The following is an 18960-nucleotide window of genomic DNA, read 5'->3' as shown; positions in this document are numbered from 1 at the left end:
AAAGAGTCCACGCAAACATCTCGTACATTATACGGAATTTCCACCCCACGGAAACCAGCCAATAAAACACTCCCGGAACACTCGCTTCCCCTCCTTCGCCGACTGCATTGTCCAAGTTTTTTTCATTTTTCTCTCTCTTCTTCTTCTCTCGGCGACGTTCGCGCGTTCTCTCTTCCTTTCGTATTTTTCCTTTTTTCCTCGAAGAGCGCGCACACCCCCTCGATTACATTCGGAAATATTAGGGGACGTCCCGTCGCTCGACAAACTATCAATTTATTCTGTGCTATTGATTGGCGTGTGTCCCAATACACCGGAGAGATTTTTATCTCTCACTCCTTCCTTGCCTATTTATAACTCTTGCTAAGGATAATAAGCGCGAAAAGGTAGAAAGATGCAATACAGGCCATAAAACGCGCTCCTTGCCTTGCTAGGTCGATGTCCGAATCTATAGATTACAGCTGGTCGTATAAATCATGACCAGCGGGTTGAATGTTATCTGTCGCTTCCGGTTCGGCGCGCGGAATATTCCGCGCGTGGGGACAGTAGTCCCGTTTTGTACAGCGCGGAGGCGAGATCGCCACAAAGCATATGCTGTCCGCTGTCCACTCCATTTACCTCGCTATGTCATCCGCCGTGATGCGGCACGGCCAGATAAGGGATGAGGGACCGAATCCTTTGTATCGTCCCGATTCGATAGCAAAACTGGACCAATGGATGGATACTTCTCCCGAGTGCTAATTTCTATTCTTTACTTAAAGAAAATTGCTGCATACTTGAACTCGCGTTTAAAGATAGCTGAAATTTTCGCCAAGATAGGCGCTATCTCCCAATAACTGGCCCGAGATAAACGCGACTGTTGATCACTGATTTTCGAAACATTATCGCTTCAAAGAAACTCCCGCCGATCAATCAAATTTTCGAATCTGATGTTATTATGCGGCATGATAAGACGACAATCTCGATCGCGAAAGGAAATCACGAGAGATAAGGCCGACCGATTCTCGATGGGGGATGACCGTCGTAATAATGAAAAGTTTTTCGGTTGCAAAAGTCCCCATCTCGATGGGGTGCCCTCAGGAAATCTAAACCGGTAACAAGATGGCTGCTCGGAAACGGAAACCGGAAGCTTGTCACTCAAGCTACGCGGGCTTCCGGCGTGTCTCGAAAAAGGGAAGGACAATCGAGGGGGCAGGGTAACGTCTCGGGTGTATTGTTTCGTTGCATTCATCGTGAAAAAAGTGAAGGAAAGTTTGTACTATTACCGCTGGAATCGTTACACCGTGTCGCAAAAAGAAGAAAATTTTACTTTAAAAACAATACATTCAGATGTAATATTTCTTTCGAGCAGAATGTCTTTTTGCGCGGGGAAACAATTTATTGGAGATACTTCTCGTGTAAATTAAAGAATCAATTTAAGGGAGACGTGTGAAGAGAGACAAGAGCGAGATCGATGAGGAAAAGTAGAAAGAGAATAAAGCGCGTTCTTTTGAGACTCAGGTTTATTAAATATGTTTCTGATATATTAGTTTACTATGTATCATACACAATGTACATATATACAACGTATCATCAACTAATCGATTAAGTACGAAAAGAAATTAGGATACCTTGCGATTGCTCGCACATTCAATTGTCTGATTACTTCGTGCTAAATACATCGTTTAATCATCGATCGGCGTCGAACAATATTTATTAACATGCCGAACGTTATTACATCTCGACGACGTGTTACTTCCAGCAAACTTGAGAACAACGAAAAGGAATCAATATTAATATCAGCCGAGTTGTTTTTGTTTTACGCAAAGCATATTTGTCTTCAAATATGTAAATATAAAGTCGCGCGTTCAACTTTGTAGTAAAACTCGCAATAGTGTTGAGAATCTATCAAATACCATAATTGTGAGTCTCCCGACAAAGTGCGAGAAAGAGGGGGAGAGTTGCGTGAAGAAATGGGTTGTATGCCGCAATGATTTCAATCAAGTCACGAATTCGACTACTCGCTTGGCAGTAATCGGCATTTTACGTATATCTATGATTCATCGTCGTTCAAAAGGAATTGATACACCAATCCTCTGTGCGTTCTAACGACTAATTTGAACTTCTACGTGATTCTTCATAAGAAGTATAATAACAATTTTGTACAAACGTCTTACTTTGTACGCGAGCAACATCTATATTCGTTTAAAAGAAAAGAAACTCTCTTTTCCTACTGCGTGTTTCCTTACATCTATTTAATTATTCACTTATCTGTCCACGTGAATTTAGCTCGTTAGACGCGAACAATCTTTGGTATTCGACGGTACACTCTCTAATTTCCTCGTAAATATCAGTATACTCTCCGCAAAAAGGAGAGGCTTCCGGTTGCCTCTCGAAGAAACGTTCTAATTATCTATTAAACCGACCGCGTTAAACCGACCTCTCGGTCGTCTAACATTGATANGGGGGGGGGGGGGGGGAGGGGAATCTCTCCAAGGAATCGTCTTTTAAATGAACACGCGTCTAGGTGTTGGCGATATGCAAAGTCTGCCGCCGGCGTGTTTCACGCGCGGTAAATACTTACCTAGAAATATTACACGTCGCTCTCTCAAAAAATCCTTGCTTCGTTCGCTAGAATTTCGCGCGCGTTCATCACCGCAAAATCTCGGGCGAGGGTAACATGCTAAAGGAGCTTCGCGACGGTCATAACACAATCGAGACGACGATCACTCGTCGGTTCCCATCTTCGATCGCTCCTTCCAGAGTCTTTCGTCAAGACGAGTCACGGGGCGAATCGCCCTCAGAAAAGAGATCCATCCACGGGTCGCTGACCTTCTTCTACCACCAGTACTTTTGCACGTACGACGCCATGGGGACCTGGCCGCCGGGGTACATCGCGGGCTCCATCATTTTGGACTGGCAGGGCTTGCCGTCCCTCACCAGCACCGGCACGGCGACTCGCCTCGGCGAGCAGCCGCTACCGCCGGCCTCGACGCGCTCGCTCGCCGCCCTCTTGGTCTTGTACCTGTGATTTTGAAACCAGATCTTCACCTGGGTCGGGGTAAGCCGGATCACGGAGGCGAGATGCTCGCGTTCGGGCGCGCTCAGGTACCGCTGCTGACGGAAGCGCCGTTCCAGCTCGAAGGTCTGCGCCTTCGAGAACAGCACTCGTCGCTTGCGCTTTTTATGCTCGGTCTCGTGCGCCTGCGTCTCGTTGCCCTGCTGCTCGTCCTCAAAGTCCTGCGACTCCTCGTCCTTCGACTCGTGGCTGTTCTCTTGCTGTGACGGAAACGACAAGTCCGAGATCGCCGGGCTCGTCGAGTCCGGTTGCTGGAGAACTGGAAGACGAAAAGCGAGTCGGATGAAATTTTCCCTCCTCGAAACGACCGAGTAGCGTAGTATTCGACGCACTGCAGCTGCAACCCGGTTCAGCCGGCTTGCTCTTAGCGTTGATTAGTCAGTCGGCAGATGCACGCATCCTTTCTTTTTAATAGTTCTCCCGACACGATCTTCATTTCATCAACCGGCGCGATCGGTTATGAGGAACATCCGCGGTGATTACTCGATGACGAAATAATGTTGCGGCCGACTAATTTAACGTACAATATGCTTTTGCAAGGGGAGGGCGAACCAAAGCCTATTTGTATCATTTTCATGGGAGATTAGATCGAGACGCCGGCTTTCTTCCATCTCGCGAATTAATTTCTCGTTTTACTCACCCCTCCCCGCAATTATTCGCGCGCGTTTCTCAACAGCTCGTAAGCAAAGGGAGATGAAGGAGAGAGCGGATAGGTGGAATTTTTTGGGCGTGACGATTCACACATCTGTCCCCTGTGCGACATCTGTCCTCCTTCGCGGGCCAATCGCGGAGCGGTATCCACGAGGACCTTTTACAGAACCATTAGATCCTGCTTAACCCTCGCGGGCCAATTGTAGGGTGCTAAATAAATAAGGGTCTCCTTTCTCTCCGACCGCCCGCGCGAAGAAAATCGATCACGGAATTCATTCGCGACGAAATGTACAAATAATCTCGCACTCACCATTCACTTCCTCCAAGGGTTGAGGTAACGCCGTCGGCAGCGCCGACGGTCCCGTTGTCCATCCTAATAATCCCGGTGGAGGTGGTGGCAGCGTATTCCTGGCCAGATTAGCGTGCATAGCCGGTTGCAGCATAGCGGACGTGTGCTCAAGAAGTTGCTGGTAAGCCGACGGCATGTCGTTCGCCGCGGATAGAACCGTCGTCGCACCTGGAGGCACGCGAAAATCCCATTCAACTCTCTCCCTCCCGCCGGCCAGAGAACTTCTCTTCATTCTCCCCCCGGGTTATGTACTATTTATTCATTTCAATCTTACAACCTGGCACATTTGTCTCCTCTTGCGACGGCTTGTTGTCGTTTAATTCCAAAATGTCGCTGATGTGGAAGCTGGAAGTCCTCGCCGGTACTTTGATGCAACCTTCCAACAACCTGTATCGATTACATTACATGAAGAAGATGCGATCACAGGCATTTTTATTCGCGCGCTGTTTTAACAATGAGTCGGGGCAACGAATCGCGAAAAGTCGGCTTTTCACAAAAGTGGCTGGATTTTCGACGTGGTAATCCAATTTTCGTCGCTCGGCCCGGAAGTACCGTGACGGCCGTCAAAAAGTCCTTCTCGGGATTTAGACTTCAAAGGATCACCTACCTGTCGAGAGGACCTGTGCACAGAAGCGATTCTTCTAATCCGCGCGAGCTATTATCGCGACACGTTCTTTTCTTCTTTCGGCGCGGAACACACTTCGACAGGCCGTCGTTGGAAAAAACTCGCGATGATGTGTGATGTACGCCCGAATATTTTTTATCCCATCTCTCGCGTTTCTTTTCTCGACTTGCAGCGAACGACTCGAAGCGATCTTTCGCCTCCTCGCGACAATTATTTCGACGTGCCAGCATTGAAGTCGCTCGCGATTTCAACTTTACGACGCGCATTCTAATAGAGATGAATAAACGGCGTGATTTTTCTCTCTGTAACGCGCGCTCAGTATTTTCGTATTTTGCCGCGCGTTTTAATCGATCGTTCGCGGTGAATATCAAGGATATCGACCGGACGCGATAGCACGATCTCTTAATGAGGCCACGTGCAAGAATTCGAGGGCCATCAAGATCGATCGTGTCGAGATACTATCGTCGAACGCGAGCTTTTTCGCAGCTTATCCGCGCGTATTTACTTCATCGTCGAGCTTTAATAATAAGAAATGAAATTATTTCTTAGATAGCATGCGAACATTATCGGAGTCTCTCGGAGGAAAACACGCTGTTCGTTTACCTAGGGTTCAATACGAGCTGATTACACCAAAGCTGGTTCCAGACACTGATCGGATACGGTATAATCGGCCAGGGTAGAATCTTTTCTACCTTATTCTTGTCCGCCATTTTGAGAGATTTTGATCGGCTTGTTATTGGCGTCAGTACATGTTACACCGCTTATCTTCTTTTCCTCCTCACTAATGCCCGTTTATAATTTTCGATGATAATTCAGTTCGAAAGCTCCTCTTCTTCTCCCTCGTTCCTTTGTTCCCTCGCTATTCGCACTCGGTATTAACTACAGTAATTTTCATAATCGTTCTCGCGTACGTTCAAACAATACCTTCTCTTCTCGCGATTCAGTCACTGTACTCTCGAGTACCTTCTCTCTCACTGTTTTATCACATATAACACAACTATAGTTCCTTGTGGAAAAAACGCGATTATAAGCCGATATCGTGCAACTTTCGATGAGTCGCACGAGTCGGGCGCGAGCGCCCGAAGGACTCGAAAAGTGCGCCGATTCCTTTTCGGAGCTGCTGAAGGACTCTTCTTGTAGTTTTTGAGTATCCTCGACGAGCACTTGACGGCTAGTGTTCCCTACCTCCGTGCAGTTTCCCTCGTCAAGCACCCTCGAAGCGGAGGGCGGTTCTTTACCACGGAGGCGGAGATTTCTCGTTCATCCCCGACTAGCTCGCTTTATTCCCACCCTGCCGACCGGTGGTGAGGAAACGTTCCCCGCGGGAGAAGCTGGCAGAATGGGAAAACGCTCTTTCGCCGTCTTCAGTTCTCGTCCGAAAGTTAGACGTTTATACCGTCCCGTCGCGAATAGTCTGTGCAATTCGAAAGATAAGATCCTCCTCCTCAAAGGTCGTGTATGATTTTCGCTTCCTCCCGTCTCGATTCCTCCGGATATATATGTGTGTGTGTGTTTTTATCGTCGGCCTCACGAGATCCTCACGCGTGAAAATGAAAATCGTACGCAAGGAATCTCCCCCGAAGTCTCCCGCGACCTTACGAAGAGGGTAACCCGCGGGACTCAACGCGACTGGTAACGTTATACGGGCTATGTTACCAAGGGGTGGTGCCGTCGCTCGACCAATGAGACCGTCTCGTGTCGGGGAAACCCTCGGCCGACAGTACGGGGGTTGATTTCAATCCTGCCGGGCGAGCGGGCCAATCGCCGGGCTTCATCGATCAGGGCTTTTTACACCGAGAGCATACTTTACGTCGAGTGTTAATGTGAAAGAGCATTAGCGGTGCTTTTACTGTGTCATTTCGATTTTTCACCCCTTCTTCCTGCTACTCTATCCAGATTGCCGTCTATTGATACGCAAAACTGGGTTAGAAACCGGGACCGAGTGTTGTACGAACGTCTACCTGGCCGAAAAGCCACGAGAAGGAGAGCCCGATTTTACAGAGAGGTATATATACTTCGCGAATAAACTATGCGATTGTATAGGTTAACATCGGGAATGCAATCGGAGGAACATTTGCTAAAACAAATGTCTCTTGTTTTCGTGCAAAGAGCATCCTTTTCCGCGCGAGTAGTAACGAAAAGTAATAGACTACAGAGGCTAATTTTACGGCGAAGCGCCTATCTATCACTTGACAATCCGTGACTATCGGCCCCTTTTTCCGCGATAATTGCATTCGACGAGAGCAGAGAAAGAAGGCGCAACCACCAAGCTGACCTGATTTCCTTCTTTTTTCACCTCAACCGCTTATTATTCGCGGACACGCATTTGTTACGTCGGCTGCGATGAAGCGCGTTATTTCGCGATTATCGCACGGTATATATCGTCGGAATTATACGCGCGTAAAAGTAATTCCGCGATCGAATCGACGTCGCTTGGTGACCTTATTTCGCGACGGTTCGATCGCAGATAAAATATTATCGCGGTAATGCTGTACGTATTATACCCGACGCTATTGATTGCCGAAGGTGGATGATGTTAAATTATCATCGAAAATGGCAGGAGAAACGTGGTGGTCCGCACTATTTTATATCGTTTTGTAATTTCGCGAGACAATCAAAAACCTGTCAAGTTGGTGGAATGACGCATTTATGGCGCGGCCTTTTTTTACAATCTTTGTCGAACATTTAAGGTGTTTAGGTACAGCGATTGACCGCATCTTTGATTTCCGGAGCGAACTGCCCGATGATTTGCCGGAATCGTACGTCTCGCTGAATAGAATCGCAGGTTGTATCCAATCGCAAACAGAGAGAGAGAGAGAGAGAGAACGCGGGTATTCAACAATGAATGCACACGACGCAAGCACGTAAATGAGGGTTCGAAAGAGAGAGAGAGAGAGAGAGAGAGAGAGAGAGAGAGGGGAACAGGTAAGGCCGACGATGGAGCGAGTTTCCGGTTTATTCAAACCGGCCTCTATACAATCGCGCGGGCCCTCGCACACCAAGAAAGTCAAAAACTACGGAAAAGGGTCGTCCCGACTTTTCTGATGTGGTCTCGACTCCCAGAGTTTATCGTCGCGTACATAAGAATTCGGAAGCTGCGAAGAAGCCTGTATCTTCGAGAAGCGATCAAGATGATACAATTAGCGTTTAATCGATCGAAATACGGCGTATTACAAACAATCGTATTTATAGATCGGAAATGAAACTTTTTAGAATAAGTAAGTTAGAAATATCGTCGTTTATGTTTATTTAAAGAGGAGGGAGACGCGCCTCGTGATGCGTACCAAGTGATCTATATCAATATTACAACACCGATAAGAACTTATCAACGTATCAAAGTATACCTCGACAAATTATTTCCATCGATATCGTTTACGAGGGCGCGGAGAAGAAGGGCCCGGACACAAGATACTGTCTCGTTGCAACGTCTAACTCGGTTAGAATCGTATGTTGGACGAAACGAAGAGAGAGAGAGAGGAAAGAGAAGAGGCCGATGTAGGGAGGTAGCCCGCGAGACATTTTTCCTCGATTTCGCCTCTCCTCTCTACCCCATCCCGGAAGTTCCGAGCGTCGGCGGGAAAAAATGGAGGAGTCTCGAGCTCCGGGCAATCGAGTAACATTTGCTGTGCTCCCACGACTGTTTGGCGATAGCTGTGCCAACTTGTTTCGAGCACGCAACCCAATTTGTCTGCGTCTCATTGTTTTACTGCCTCGGCCGTTGCTTCGCAGTGTCGTTGTTCTCTCTCTCTCTCTCTCTTTGCTACCATAAAACTGGTCGACACCGTCGAGGGGGATCGTGCCGCGAATTATTGCAACCCTCCAATGATCGAGTGGAGTCTTCCTGAGCTTTCTAGTTTAATAACATTGCCGAATAGCCACGGTTTCACGATCCGCACGTTGAGACTTGAAACTGTCGCGCGCGATCGGTCCATTATTTTCCAAATACCCTTGGGGACAAGTAGTATAAATTATACAATATTTTTCTCTCATTTCTCTTTCCGACGGCTTATTCTCTTTAAAGAAACGAGACGAGAAGAAATCTCGCGATCCTTCGTCCGCGCGCGCTTATCTTGAATGAATTCCGTAACGACCAACTCGCGTCGTATATATAGGATCATTTACATTCAAACTCACACGAATTCTCTGAACATTAAATGTCGTTGACTTTCCATTTTCTGCGATAAAATTGAAAAGTTCATCTTGGATGAAATGATATTTCTCTCGACAGCCTGTCTTGAATTCACAGCCGAGCTGCCTCCCAAATTCCAACGAGTTCTCGTCGACGAGGCTTCCATCACTACTCGACGAGTCTCACAGGTACCACTTGCCGACCGAATGGCCACTTGATACCTCGGCGTTGTGAAGAAACGTGCCGCTATGAATGCCAGCTCGTCCGTTTAGCGGATATTTCATCTGATCGTCATTAACATAACAAAATGGACCTACCTGCCGTGAGGAACCTGTAGGTACGTGACTGCTTTTCGGGCTAAATCTTCTCTCTCGTCTCTCACAGTCGTTAGTTTTTGCTCCGAATGTTATTCACAAAGCTGAGAAACCTGCTCATCATGACTGAACTCAAGTACCATTAGACTCGAGTGCCTGCGGGGATTATAAAATATGTTAGATGCTGTTGAGAATGTTGCTTCAGTTTCATCTTCCTTTCTCTGTCGAATTTTTCCTTCTCTTACTGTTTGCTATATATTTCAGCGTTATCGCTGAAAAATAAGCGATCCACGGCGCTCTAGTCTCTTCATTCGCACGAGATCTTCTTCTTCCCCCTTTGCTTGCATCATTGATTTCGACGATCAAGATTGCGCAATTAAAAGTATCGACATTTTATTAACTTTCGCACGTACTCTCGACACTAACGACGGCGTTACCTTTTCCTCGAAATATCTCTCTTTGCCAAAACCACCTGACTTGTAAAAAAGACCGGCGGAATTCGACGGCAGGGGGAGTTTTACGTTCATTCATAAAGTTGGCACAAAGAGTCAACGGTAGCAGTCTGAATGAACGTAGTACGCGCCGCATTGGAGCCCCCAAGGATCCTTCTTTTAGTGCTCCTTATTGAAGAGGGTCCCACTTTCACACTATGGGCTCCGTCGAACCTTAAGGTGTTTAAGGCCCGGCCACCAAGATGTCGTTTGGGAAACATTTTGTCTTCGAAATTGTGCGTCGAGAATAGAATCTCACGTACTAGAACGTCGCGTTTGTACTGCTGAAAGCGTGAAGCTCGTCAATCTTGTGCCGGGACATCAATTCTCTCTTTTTATTATTTGTAAATATATAATTGTACGCCATCCACAAGATGGACGCGGCAATGTGTCGACCCCCCCGCAGGTGCAACGGGAGCAGTAGTAGAATCGCAACGCGATTAATCCGAAATTTATGATGGAAACCAACAGGTGTTGGCGCAACGTGGCACTCTCGCTCCTCCGTGTATCAAGGCGTACCACTCTACCCGATATGCGTGACTGCTCTTAAACGCTTGCTTCCGGTGTTATTCGCATAATCAGATATGTTAATTGAACGTGAAAATGATCATTCGATCGGGTCGCTTCTATATTGATTCCGTCGAAGATTCTATTACAAAAATCGTGTTCACCGTGTTTTTACCTGTAATCTTCCTCATTGCTGACATAGTCCGGCGGTATCAAATGCCAAGAAGCGTCGTAACAGTCGTCGTATCCGGCCGCCATGTTTCTCTTCGTTTCCCTGGATAACGAAGCCGTTGATCAGAACCTCGGCGATGACATCGGGGAGCCTCTTCCTCCTTCGGCGCGCGACTTTATTCGCGCGATTTTCAGCTCGCGTTCAAGAGATACGAAACATCTTGACCGCGGGTAACATCCACGTGTCCTCACTCGTTGTACTCGGCGAGTGTGTCTATTAGCGAGAGAACTTGTCCCCGAACGAACGAATTAAAGGAGAGAGAGAGAGAGAGAGAGAGAGAGGTTGTACTCTCTCTCTGGTTCAACTCAACGTGATAGCCGCCTCACTGAGAACTATGTGGCAATATATCGATCACCTATATATTGTATCAAAAATATGGCTACCTGATAGGAGCTCCGGCAACGTTATCTGTGCGATAACAGCCTACATAGATTAGTTTGACTACCGCAAATCGTAACGTGTGTCGGAGGAACCGAAATATTATCGAGTCTCTTCGATCTTGGTCGATTCACGCACTTGCATAATCGCCTTTTATATATTTAAATCGCGCTTCAAAAATAATAATAAAATGCCTCCTCTTATCGATATTTCTTCACCTCTGACTTTGCGCAATATCGCTAATCGCGCAAAGTCTCAAAATTTGCGCGTCGAAAACCTCCCGAGCGCTGGGAAAGCTTACTTTTGACGGAGAATGCACATTTCTCTCATCCGGAATGGATGTCTCCGACGTGTCGCGAGGGAAGGAAAAAGAATGAAATTACAGATTGCCGTATCTCTACCACGTGTAATATCGATAGATATCGATAGTGATTTACGTTAGGATTTTCTACCAGGAGTTTTCTACCAAGCCAAGGCTGACGCAGCGTAATTTCAGTTTCTTCATTATCGCTATCGCGAGGATAATCGCACAAAAGTTTCAGGTGAGACGTTGGGAAAGCAGTTTATCGGGAAATTTGAAAACCGGAAGGGACGATGTGAGTGTTGCTACTTGACGGTCGGTTGTACCTTACAATTTGTTAATGACAAGAGACCCTCGAGATGAAGTATCCAGGCTTAACCGACAAGTGCTACCGAACAGAGCCCCGGTTACGAGTGCACTGATAAAGAGTTTCCCTCACTATCTGTATTTATTTATGCAATGATTCTCGCGCGCAGATAAGCCGCGAGGCAACGATTGAAATTAGCGTGCTGGTCATTTCAGGTGAAGAATCTCCCCTTTGTGAATAAAAGGATCGATCGCGACGCCGATGATTCCTTATGTACACCTATCGTTGCCGCGCGGTGCAACTTGTTGGTGAAATTTCCAAGACACCGTGACATGTTTATCGTCTATGACATATGGGTCTAATCTCGTGTTATCGCGGTGCGCGATAAGGGCGGTTGTTGCGCGTCGCAAAAATTGGACGTCCTGGTATCTCTAATAATTTTATAAAAAGGTAGGTGGGACTTGTACGCATAAAGGATTGATATAATTTTCAGCGACGCAGAAATTTGCACGAAGAAGAGAGATTTGCAAGACGAGAGAGAGAGAGAGAGAGTGTTATCGATCACTATTGATTCAGGCCGCTTTATCGTTCTTGCTTGCGTTTTTACGGTGATCTGCGAAACGACGTCTCTTGTATCGGCACGATTAAATCATTTATTTTTATCGTAAAATCGTTAGTAAAACAATTATCATCTCGTGAACTTTATATTGTACAAAGAGAGAGAGAGAGAATATCGCGTATAGAAATATAAATTATAAGTCGTCATTTTTTCTCTCTGTCCGCGCGAGCGGATTATTTTCTAAGTTTACCGCGATGGTGATCGATGATGAACGAATGATGCAGAATGAACGACAATAATTCCGGACCGCGTCGCGGTATCGTATAAATAATAATATTACTGATATTATCATTAGTAACTATTTTGCACAATTCGAGAGCGAGAAAGAGAGAGAGAGAGAGAGAGAGAGAGAGAGAGAGAGAGAGATCCAATCGACGGGCATTTTCAAAAACAACACGCGGATTTTAATCGCGATTTTCGCGCGCGATCGCATTACGTATCGAAGAATAAACAGCGCACTCAAGGTCAAGATTACAGGGGAATTACGTAATTGTCACGCAAGCGACGGTGTTTAGTCTAAATAATACGATAATGCTCGTGTACTTTGGTCGTATCGCCGCGATATTTAGATGCACTTTCTCTTCCACCAGGTTTCCGCCGGACTAACGTAGGGGCCCCGCCTAATGTCGATTAAGAGATTTCAAATGAATCGAATTACATCGACGGCGATAATGTGCGATTCTCTCGCCGATACGCCTTTTCCTCCCTTTTTTTCTTCCTTCTATCTCGCAAACTATAATTACATTATTATCAAGAAAAGGCGCGAGATAGATCGGTCGAGCGAGCGATAACGAAGGCGGAACTTTGGACCGACCGTTTCGGACGACACTCCTCCCGAATAACGTAAAAATCTCGGAAAAAATTTCCCTTTCGTACTAATAACCGAGAAACAACTTGGCAACTCTTTAAAGACTCGATAGCCGCCATATCTATCAGACCGTGATGGCGAACAAATTTATCTCTTTATTCCAAATCGTAATCTCGATCCCTAACAATTGCGTAACCGGTCACGATATGATATTATATGCGTATCGCCAATAAAATCTTTCTCTCGTCTTTCTCTGTAAACAATGGATCATTTTTTCTTGCGATTTCCGTGACTCGTGCGTTTACCCCGATAGTGGTGATATTTGCCTGCACTTGTCCCGCGCTTGCCGTTATTGGTCTCTTCGAGCGATCGTCCCGTCGAAAGGGGGCGTCGGTTCTTCGTTACGTCGATTTTTCGATCTGAATCAAATTAACGACCGGTAAATCGATCGTATAATCGGTGCGTAATCAACATTACATACCTGTTTGTTCCGTGATGAAACGTGCCTCGCCGTTGCCATATTCGTTCGTCTTTAGGCTATTTCTTTGGTGTGAGTCTAGCGAACATAGAAAACAACAAAATTGCCCTCGCAATTCGGACGATCCCACCAAAACTGATCCGTTCCGTTAGATTTGTAGGATGCGCCACGAAAGAGATTGTTCGCGCGCAGGAATCCTTCAATTTCCAGCCAAATAACCAACAATAATAATATCAAGCGAAGAGAATAATGTGTTTCGCATACAAATAATCATGTATTTCCAAGTAACATACAAATTTAATAGTTGGACTCGTGATTTTACATACATTGCTGTTTTAACACTTTTAATATTTCCTGCTAATTTCATTTGATGATATATTTCGCGGGGCATCCTGTACATGCATGAAAGTCCACTCAGTAGCAGAGAATATAGACAGCAAATTCGTATAAAAGCTTCATAGGCAAAATTGTGCGCGTTTTCCAGCATGAATTGCTTTTCTTTCTATTCCATCAGATCCTCCTCCGTCGATTAATTGTATTTTGACCGATCAACTATTCCTTAGCGTACATATTTTGTGTGCGGAATAACTCAAGTATCTTGACCAGAACAATAATAATATTTTTTATGCGAGAGAGAGAGAAAAAAAGTTAAGAGTCTGAAATTTCTTCGCGATACTCTCCCCAAGTACACGGAAATACTCCCGAAGATAAATAATCTGATAGATTCGGTGTATCATCAGGCGATGAAATCAAGCGGCGGATGCGAGCGAGTCTGGATTACTTACTCCGAACGGATTGAGTACTGTTCGAGATGCTCGAGTCGCTCGAACTCCTCGACCTCGAGGCGCTCGACTCGACGGGAGAGAAAAAATGGATATCACTGTCCTGACTGAGGCCGGGCGTTTTCTCCGGAGAATCGTTGACAGTCTGCTCGATCACCTCGCCGTCATCATCCTGCTGATCACACTCGACCTTATGTTTCTTCTGCTTTCCCTCGTCGCTCTGTCCATCTTCGTTTTGCCCGTCGTAGCTCTGTTCCGTCTTTGTTTCCTAAATTTATGAAATGAACAAACATTCAGTCTGTGCTTTTTTGCAATGCAAACGATTTCCTGCTAGTTATGTTACTTGGTGTATTCTCTCTGCACTCACATCGTGAGAATTACACTCGAGTTGGTCGTTCCTCCCCGGCTCGGTGAAAACGTCGGATTGGCTCGCGAATTTCGTCAGCTCCTCTCTCATCTTCTCCTTAGGAGTAACGCTCGATCCCGTCGTTGATTTTTCCCCCGTCGCCTTTGGAAAAGAGTTTGTTATTTCATCAAACACATTCTACCTCTACAGGAAAAAAGCGATATTGACCGGATTTGATTGCACCGAAAGATTCAGTCGTTTTAACGCAGCTAAAAGTCGAATATTTTCAGTCACATCACTTCTTGTCTGGCCCTTATTCCGTTGCGGAAGGAAGTTATCTCTTCGTTTTCAATTACACGCAAGAAATACAGCCGAGAAATTTCTTTTCGTCGGCAGTTTTCTCGATAGATGGTCGTGGCTGCCTCAATTCCTCCGGTTGGTCTTAAAAACGATTCATTATAACACTCGCGTTCTACTTACTGCATCGAGGGCACTAATGTGAATTCTGGTGGGCGGCGGTGACAGGGAGGGTTTGGATCCGTCCAGGCAGGATAGAGTCGACAAGGTCAGGCGAATGGATCTGATGAGGGCCTTCTTGGCCTGGTTCATCGACAATCTCTTGTCCTACACCACCGAGAGACTATTATCGTGCTAATTTGATTATCTCTCTTAGAGTACGTTGCTGTGCATTCGTTAATCACGCGGCGTGTTCAGCGGTCTTACCTGTGCGTCTCGCATTTTCTTGGACGATCTGCTCGTCTTACCGACGGTTGCCAAACGGTAGCGACTCTTCTGCGCGAATCTCACCTGCCGGAGGGATATTTTGAGGTCGGATAAAAACAACGCTGCCTTTCAATCATCTGTAAAGTGCATACCATTGAGGTCGAGGAGACTCGAGGGAAGCCCAACATCAGTGCACCCATATTCAGGCTCGCTCTGATCATACGTAAAAACAGCAAGGTTGGCAAGAATAACATCCACGGTAGCGGTCTCACAAGGTCCCTGGATTCCTCGCTTTCGTCTGAAATAGACGGCTTGTATTTCGACTCTGCGGAAAATCGCGTAATAAATTTCGTAAAATATAAAAGAGCGATAATGATTTAATAATGCGTTGCCTTCGTTCCGAGGTAAACTCCATTCCGCGGACTTCTCTACGACCCACAGAAAGGTGTCCAACTGTCTCAAGATGGCTTGACCGATCCAAGTTCGCGCTCCTTTCTCCACTGCCGATTGCATCCATCCCGCTTTCGGCGATGTTTCCTAACGAATGAGCAAACGATTACCCGTTCTTTCGTTACTACGCGCGCCTATGATTTTGAAATCTTACCGCGACAGACTCTCGTTTCGTTGTGGTCATTGTTACGTGCCGTATGATTGGAGGGATAAGCCTGCAAGAATACGAGAGAAAGTGAAGTGTGCGACGAATTTTCAAACAAGTAGCTCGCTCCAATTTAACAAATTGAGAAAGCGCCTTTCCTCCTTTTGAAGGAGAGTATGGATGTGCTCCCGAGAGGATACACCGAAAGGATTTTCTTCCGATACATTTTTTTTCCATAGTAGTAATTATCATCAGAATTTATTCAGATATCTCTTTCTAACGCAAGTTTTCTCGAAACATTATAATGTCGTATATATATGCTAGCTGGAATTATGCAATCTCTTAAAATTTGCCAGAAAAAACGTGTTGTCCTCGGCGAGGGAGTGAGAGAATAAAATTCACCTCCATTAAATCTTAATGACTCAGTTGTGAATAAACAATAAAGAAAGCAAAATGGGCGATAAAGCGCTATCGAGGAGGCGCGACCTCGTCTTTATCAGGCACAAAAACTGCCGTATACAACGGCGTTATTCTCACCACGCGAAACACAGCGATGCGCAACCACCGAGATTTAGCGTCTCACTGGAGGATATCTACGTGTTTCGCGAATTTTATCGCGAGTTTTCACGCATTAATCTACGCGCGTCTGTCTTATCGGCAATTCATAGGAAATTTACGTGCAAATCATAACAATGAATTAATTTCAACGCTTCTTCCACTACGCGATGAGTGTAGAAATTCCTCCGATCGCGCGCGGAAACACTGAAGATTTCTTTTTTATTCGACACGTGTCAAAAGCATTCTTTCTCTCGGCATGAAGATACTTTAGAGATTATTAACGCGAGAAGATAGCTAAAGCTCTCAGTGTTAGTAATAAAGACACACATCGTCCCGAAATGTTCCACGGTATTACGCGTTTATTTAATCTTTCTCGTCGAAATAGATGCGAAACAGCTTGATCTATTCTAATCCAAATTTTATATAGAACAAATAGCGTTTTCCTCAGTCGCGAGAACAATTTTCGCAATACTCGTGCGCTTTACAATCTTTCGAAGCTCGCGATCCGTGTGTACACGATTGGTAAGAATAATTCACTGACTAAGCAGCTTTTTTAAGCTGTTTTATCAGTGACATTTTCCCAACGTGCAAAGTTCATATAACTTGCTCGACAATTTAATGTAGCTTTCCTCGCACGGATCGAGCGATATTAATGAGATACCGCGGAGTTAAATTCGTTTCAAATTCGCGGCTAAAAGCGAATTATGCGCGAAAATACGTGTCACCTTTATCTTGACGAAAGAACTTTGATTAATTGTGCTTGAATTGTGCACAATAAGAACATAATATTGGGAATAGCGAAAATTCGTCGATTTTTCTTTCTATCAAACATTCTAATTTTGCGCGCGAAAGAAGCAAAATGATCATTCACCGAGGATTAATTACTATCCTTCGATCCAAAGAAGCGTCGCACTTATCTGTACTCTCGTGAATTTCCAGCGAATCGCTTTAGCGCGACACATGCTAGACGTCAATAATAAATCAAGACCTCGTCTGTATATTGTCTAGCGAACACCATTTACGATCTTATTCGTTATCCGATGTTTGTGTTTTCGGCTTTTATCGTGTTTTCGTTTTATTCGCGCGGCAGTTGACTGTCAAATCCGTATCGGTGGCACGAAAAAAAAGAGAGAAGCTAAATTTCGTTGGAGATGCGTGCGTGTCTACTCGCATCTGAAGCACAAAGTGATTTTAATCTTTCTCAGGAAAGGGACAATAGATCGTTATAAATTACCGCAGCGCTGTGTTGGCGAAAAATGTTTTTACAAACTATATAAATTCGCAGACGAAATGTCATATTTATCGGCTGATGCGAAAGTCGTTTCTAGAAATATTTTGTCTACACTTGTGTCCACAGCTATATTATTTAGCAATCGACAACACGTGGCGAAAAATTATCCGTAAACGTAGCGATTATACAAGCTAGATGCAGCAAAGGAGTGTAAAAATTAATTGCAAATTTTCTCTTTTCTCGCCGGTGATCAAGAATCTAATTCACCGTATGCGCGCCTCGAGATACTACTATAATCTACTAGAATCTTTATTCGATGACGTTAGCATCATAAATATTTATATCACAAAGGACAAAGCATCACAAACTGGTCAACATACAAATCTCCAGCTGATTTCGATGCTGTCGTAATACTTATCACGGTAGTGTCGAAGTTATTCTCTACTACGTACTCTCTTTCGATACGTGAAAATACAATTTCCTTCGTTAAAAACAAATTTATCGAATATGTTATTAAAATCGAGTTCATTCTGTATAACGAGCAGAGGTAATATAGGTCATCACAAGAAGGCTCGTTCGGCCATTAGTTCGATATTTCCAATGCTGCAAAGTATAATATATACCTTCTCGATTACATTGCTCTTTTTCAATGAACTCGTGACGTCGCGTTACCTCGTCAAAGACGCGACGGGCCAGCGGTGATTTTCGCGTAGACGATCTTGGAACAGCGCGTCCTTCGCTTCGTTGAGACTGCAAAGAGAGTCACACGCGCGAACCGCGGCTCTCTCGACTGGGAAATGCAGAGCTCGGTACGAGAGCAGAAGCTTACGAGCATCGCGGACCTTTGGCCGGAGCGTATCACTCGTCTTGCTTAACGTTCACGGCCATCTCCTTCGACAATCTCCTTTAGCGTTTCTACTTTGTACTCACTCACGATCAAGCAGTTTCTCGCGCGTCGTCTCTCATATTCATTTCTATCGATTTCACATCTCCTTGAGTCTCCTTCCAGTCGAAGAGGATTGAGCGAAATATCGGAGACCACTCGAGGACTGGTCTGGTATGGGACTCTTGATGAAAACAATCTGCGTTCAGGTGGATTTTATTAAACGTTTATTACATCGGCATTAAAATTTCAAATTTCGAAGCACATATGCGCGCGTACAGAGCGACGAACGGAGCGCAAGCCAAAACGTATTCCCCCTTCGCCGGAAAAAAACTTAGCAGAGTCGCGTATGTAGTGCGAGTTACATTCTAGCCAAATAAACGATTATTCACGATTATCCTTTTCATTTAATATCGATCCGATTCTTATGCGCCTACGATCAATGATTGATCTCATTTCGCATCGAGACCAATAATTGAAAGCACACGCGCGCAATCACACACACGCCAGCCAAACACGTAAGCAGGACGTCTACATGTCGCAAATCCTTTCGCTCGTTATCTTTCACTCGTACGCTCTCTCGAAATATATAGTTTTA

The 18960-nt window shown here is 45.3% G+C and overlaps 2 protein-coding genes across 3 annotated transcripts; both read right to left on the bottom strand.

Moving 5' to 3' along the window:
• Positions 1 to 1507: 1507 nt before the first annotated feature.
• On the bottom strand, positions 1508 to 10289 carry LOC106752162 (homeobox protein Nkx-2.2a-like). Its single transcript, XM_014633679.1, has 4 exons — positions 5284 to 10289; positions 4333 to 4442; positions 4017 to 4223; positions 1508 to 3314 (listed from the first exon to the last, which is right to left on the bottom strand). Exons 1-4 carry the CDS (start codon positions 5388 to 5390, stop codon positions 2815 to 2817), a joined length of 924 nt encoding a protein of 307 aa, XP_014489165.1. The 5' UTR covers positions 5391 to 10289; the 3' UTR covers positions 1508 to 2814.
• A 26-nt stretch (positions 10290 to 10315) lies between these two features.
• On the bottom strand, positions 10316 to 18295 carry LOC106752161. Of its 2 annotated transcripts, XM_014633676.1 has the most exons (11): positions 18103 to 18295; positions 15700 to 15760; positions 15488 to 15632; positions 15248 to 15420; positions 15096 to 15179; positions 14853 to 14996; positions 14394 to 14534; positions 14030 to 14294; positions 13248 to 13322; positions 13072 to 13185; positions 10316 to 10395 (listed from the first exon to the last, which is right to left on the bottom strand). In XM_014633676.1, the coding sequence occupies exons 2-11, from the start codon at positions 15727 to 15729 to the stop codon at positions 10334 to 10336; spliced, it is 1233 nt and encodes a 410-aa protein (XP_014489162.1). In that variant the 5' UTR covers positions 15730 to 15760; positions 18103 to 18295; the 3' UTR covers positions 10316 to 10333. The 2 variants fall into 2 exon arrangements, with proteins under 2 accessions (XP_014489162.1, XP_014489163.1); XM_014633677.1 differs by lacking the exon at positions 10316 to 10395 and having other exon boundaries at positions 10699 to 13185; positions 15248 to 15393; positions 18103 to 18293.
• Positions 18296 to 18960: the final 665 nt, after the last annotated feature.

Source organism: Dinoponera quadriceps, unplaced genomic scaffold (assembly GCF_001313825.1).
Source record: "Dinoponera quadriceps isolate SergipeBrazil2010 unplaced genomic scaffold, ASM131382v1 scaffold323, whole genome shotgun sequence".
NCBI classification, from domain to species: Eukaryota; Metazoa; Arthropoda; class Insecta; order Hymenoptera; family Formicidae; genus Dinoponera; species Dinoponera quadriceps.
Note: the sequence above shows the minus strand (reverse complement) of the source record. Positions and strands in the feature narration are given on the sequence as shown.

Excerpts from the sequence above, each read along its gene's own strand:
- LOC106752162 (XM_014633679.1), bottom strand. The coding sequence starts at position 5,390 with ATGGCGGACAAGAATAAGGTAGAAAAGATTCTACCCTGGCCGATTATA. Across the intron at positions 4,443-5,283 it reads CAGCTCGTATTGAACCCTAG|GTTGTTGGAAGGTTGCATCA; the intron begins GTAAACGAACAG and ends TAATCGATACAG. Across the intron at positions 3,315-4,016 it reads ACCCTTGGAGGAAGTGAATG|TTCTCCAGCAACCGGACTCG; the intron begins GTGAGTGCGAGA and ends TTCGTCTTCCAG.
- LOC106752161 (XM_014633676.1), bottom strand. The coding sequence starts at position 15,729 with ATGACCACAACGAAACGAGAGTCTGTCGCG. Across the intron at positions 15,633-15,699 it reads CGAAACGAGAGTCTGTCGCG|GAAACATCGCCGAAAGCGGG; the intron begins GTAAGATTTCAA and ends CTCATTCGTTAG. Across the intron at positions 14,997-15,095 it reads AGAAAATGCGAGACGCACAG|GACAAGAGATTGTCGATGAA; the intron begins GTAAGACCGCTG and ends TCGGTGGTGTAG.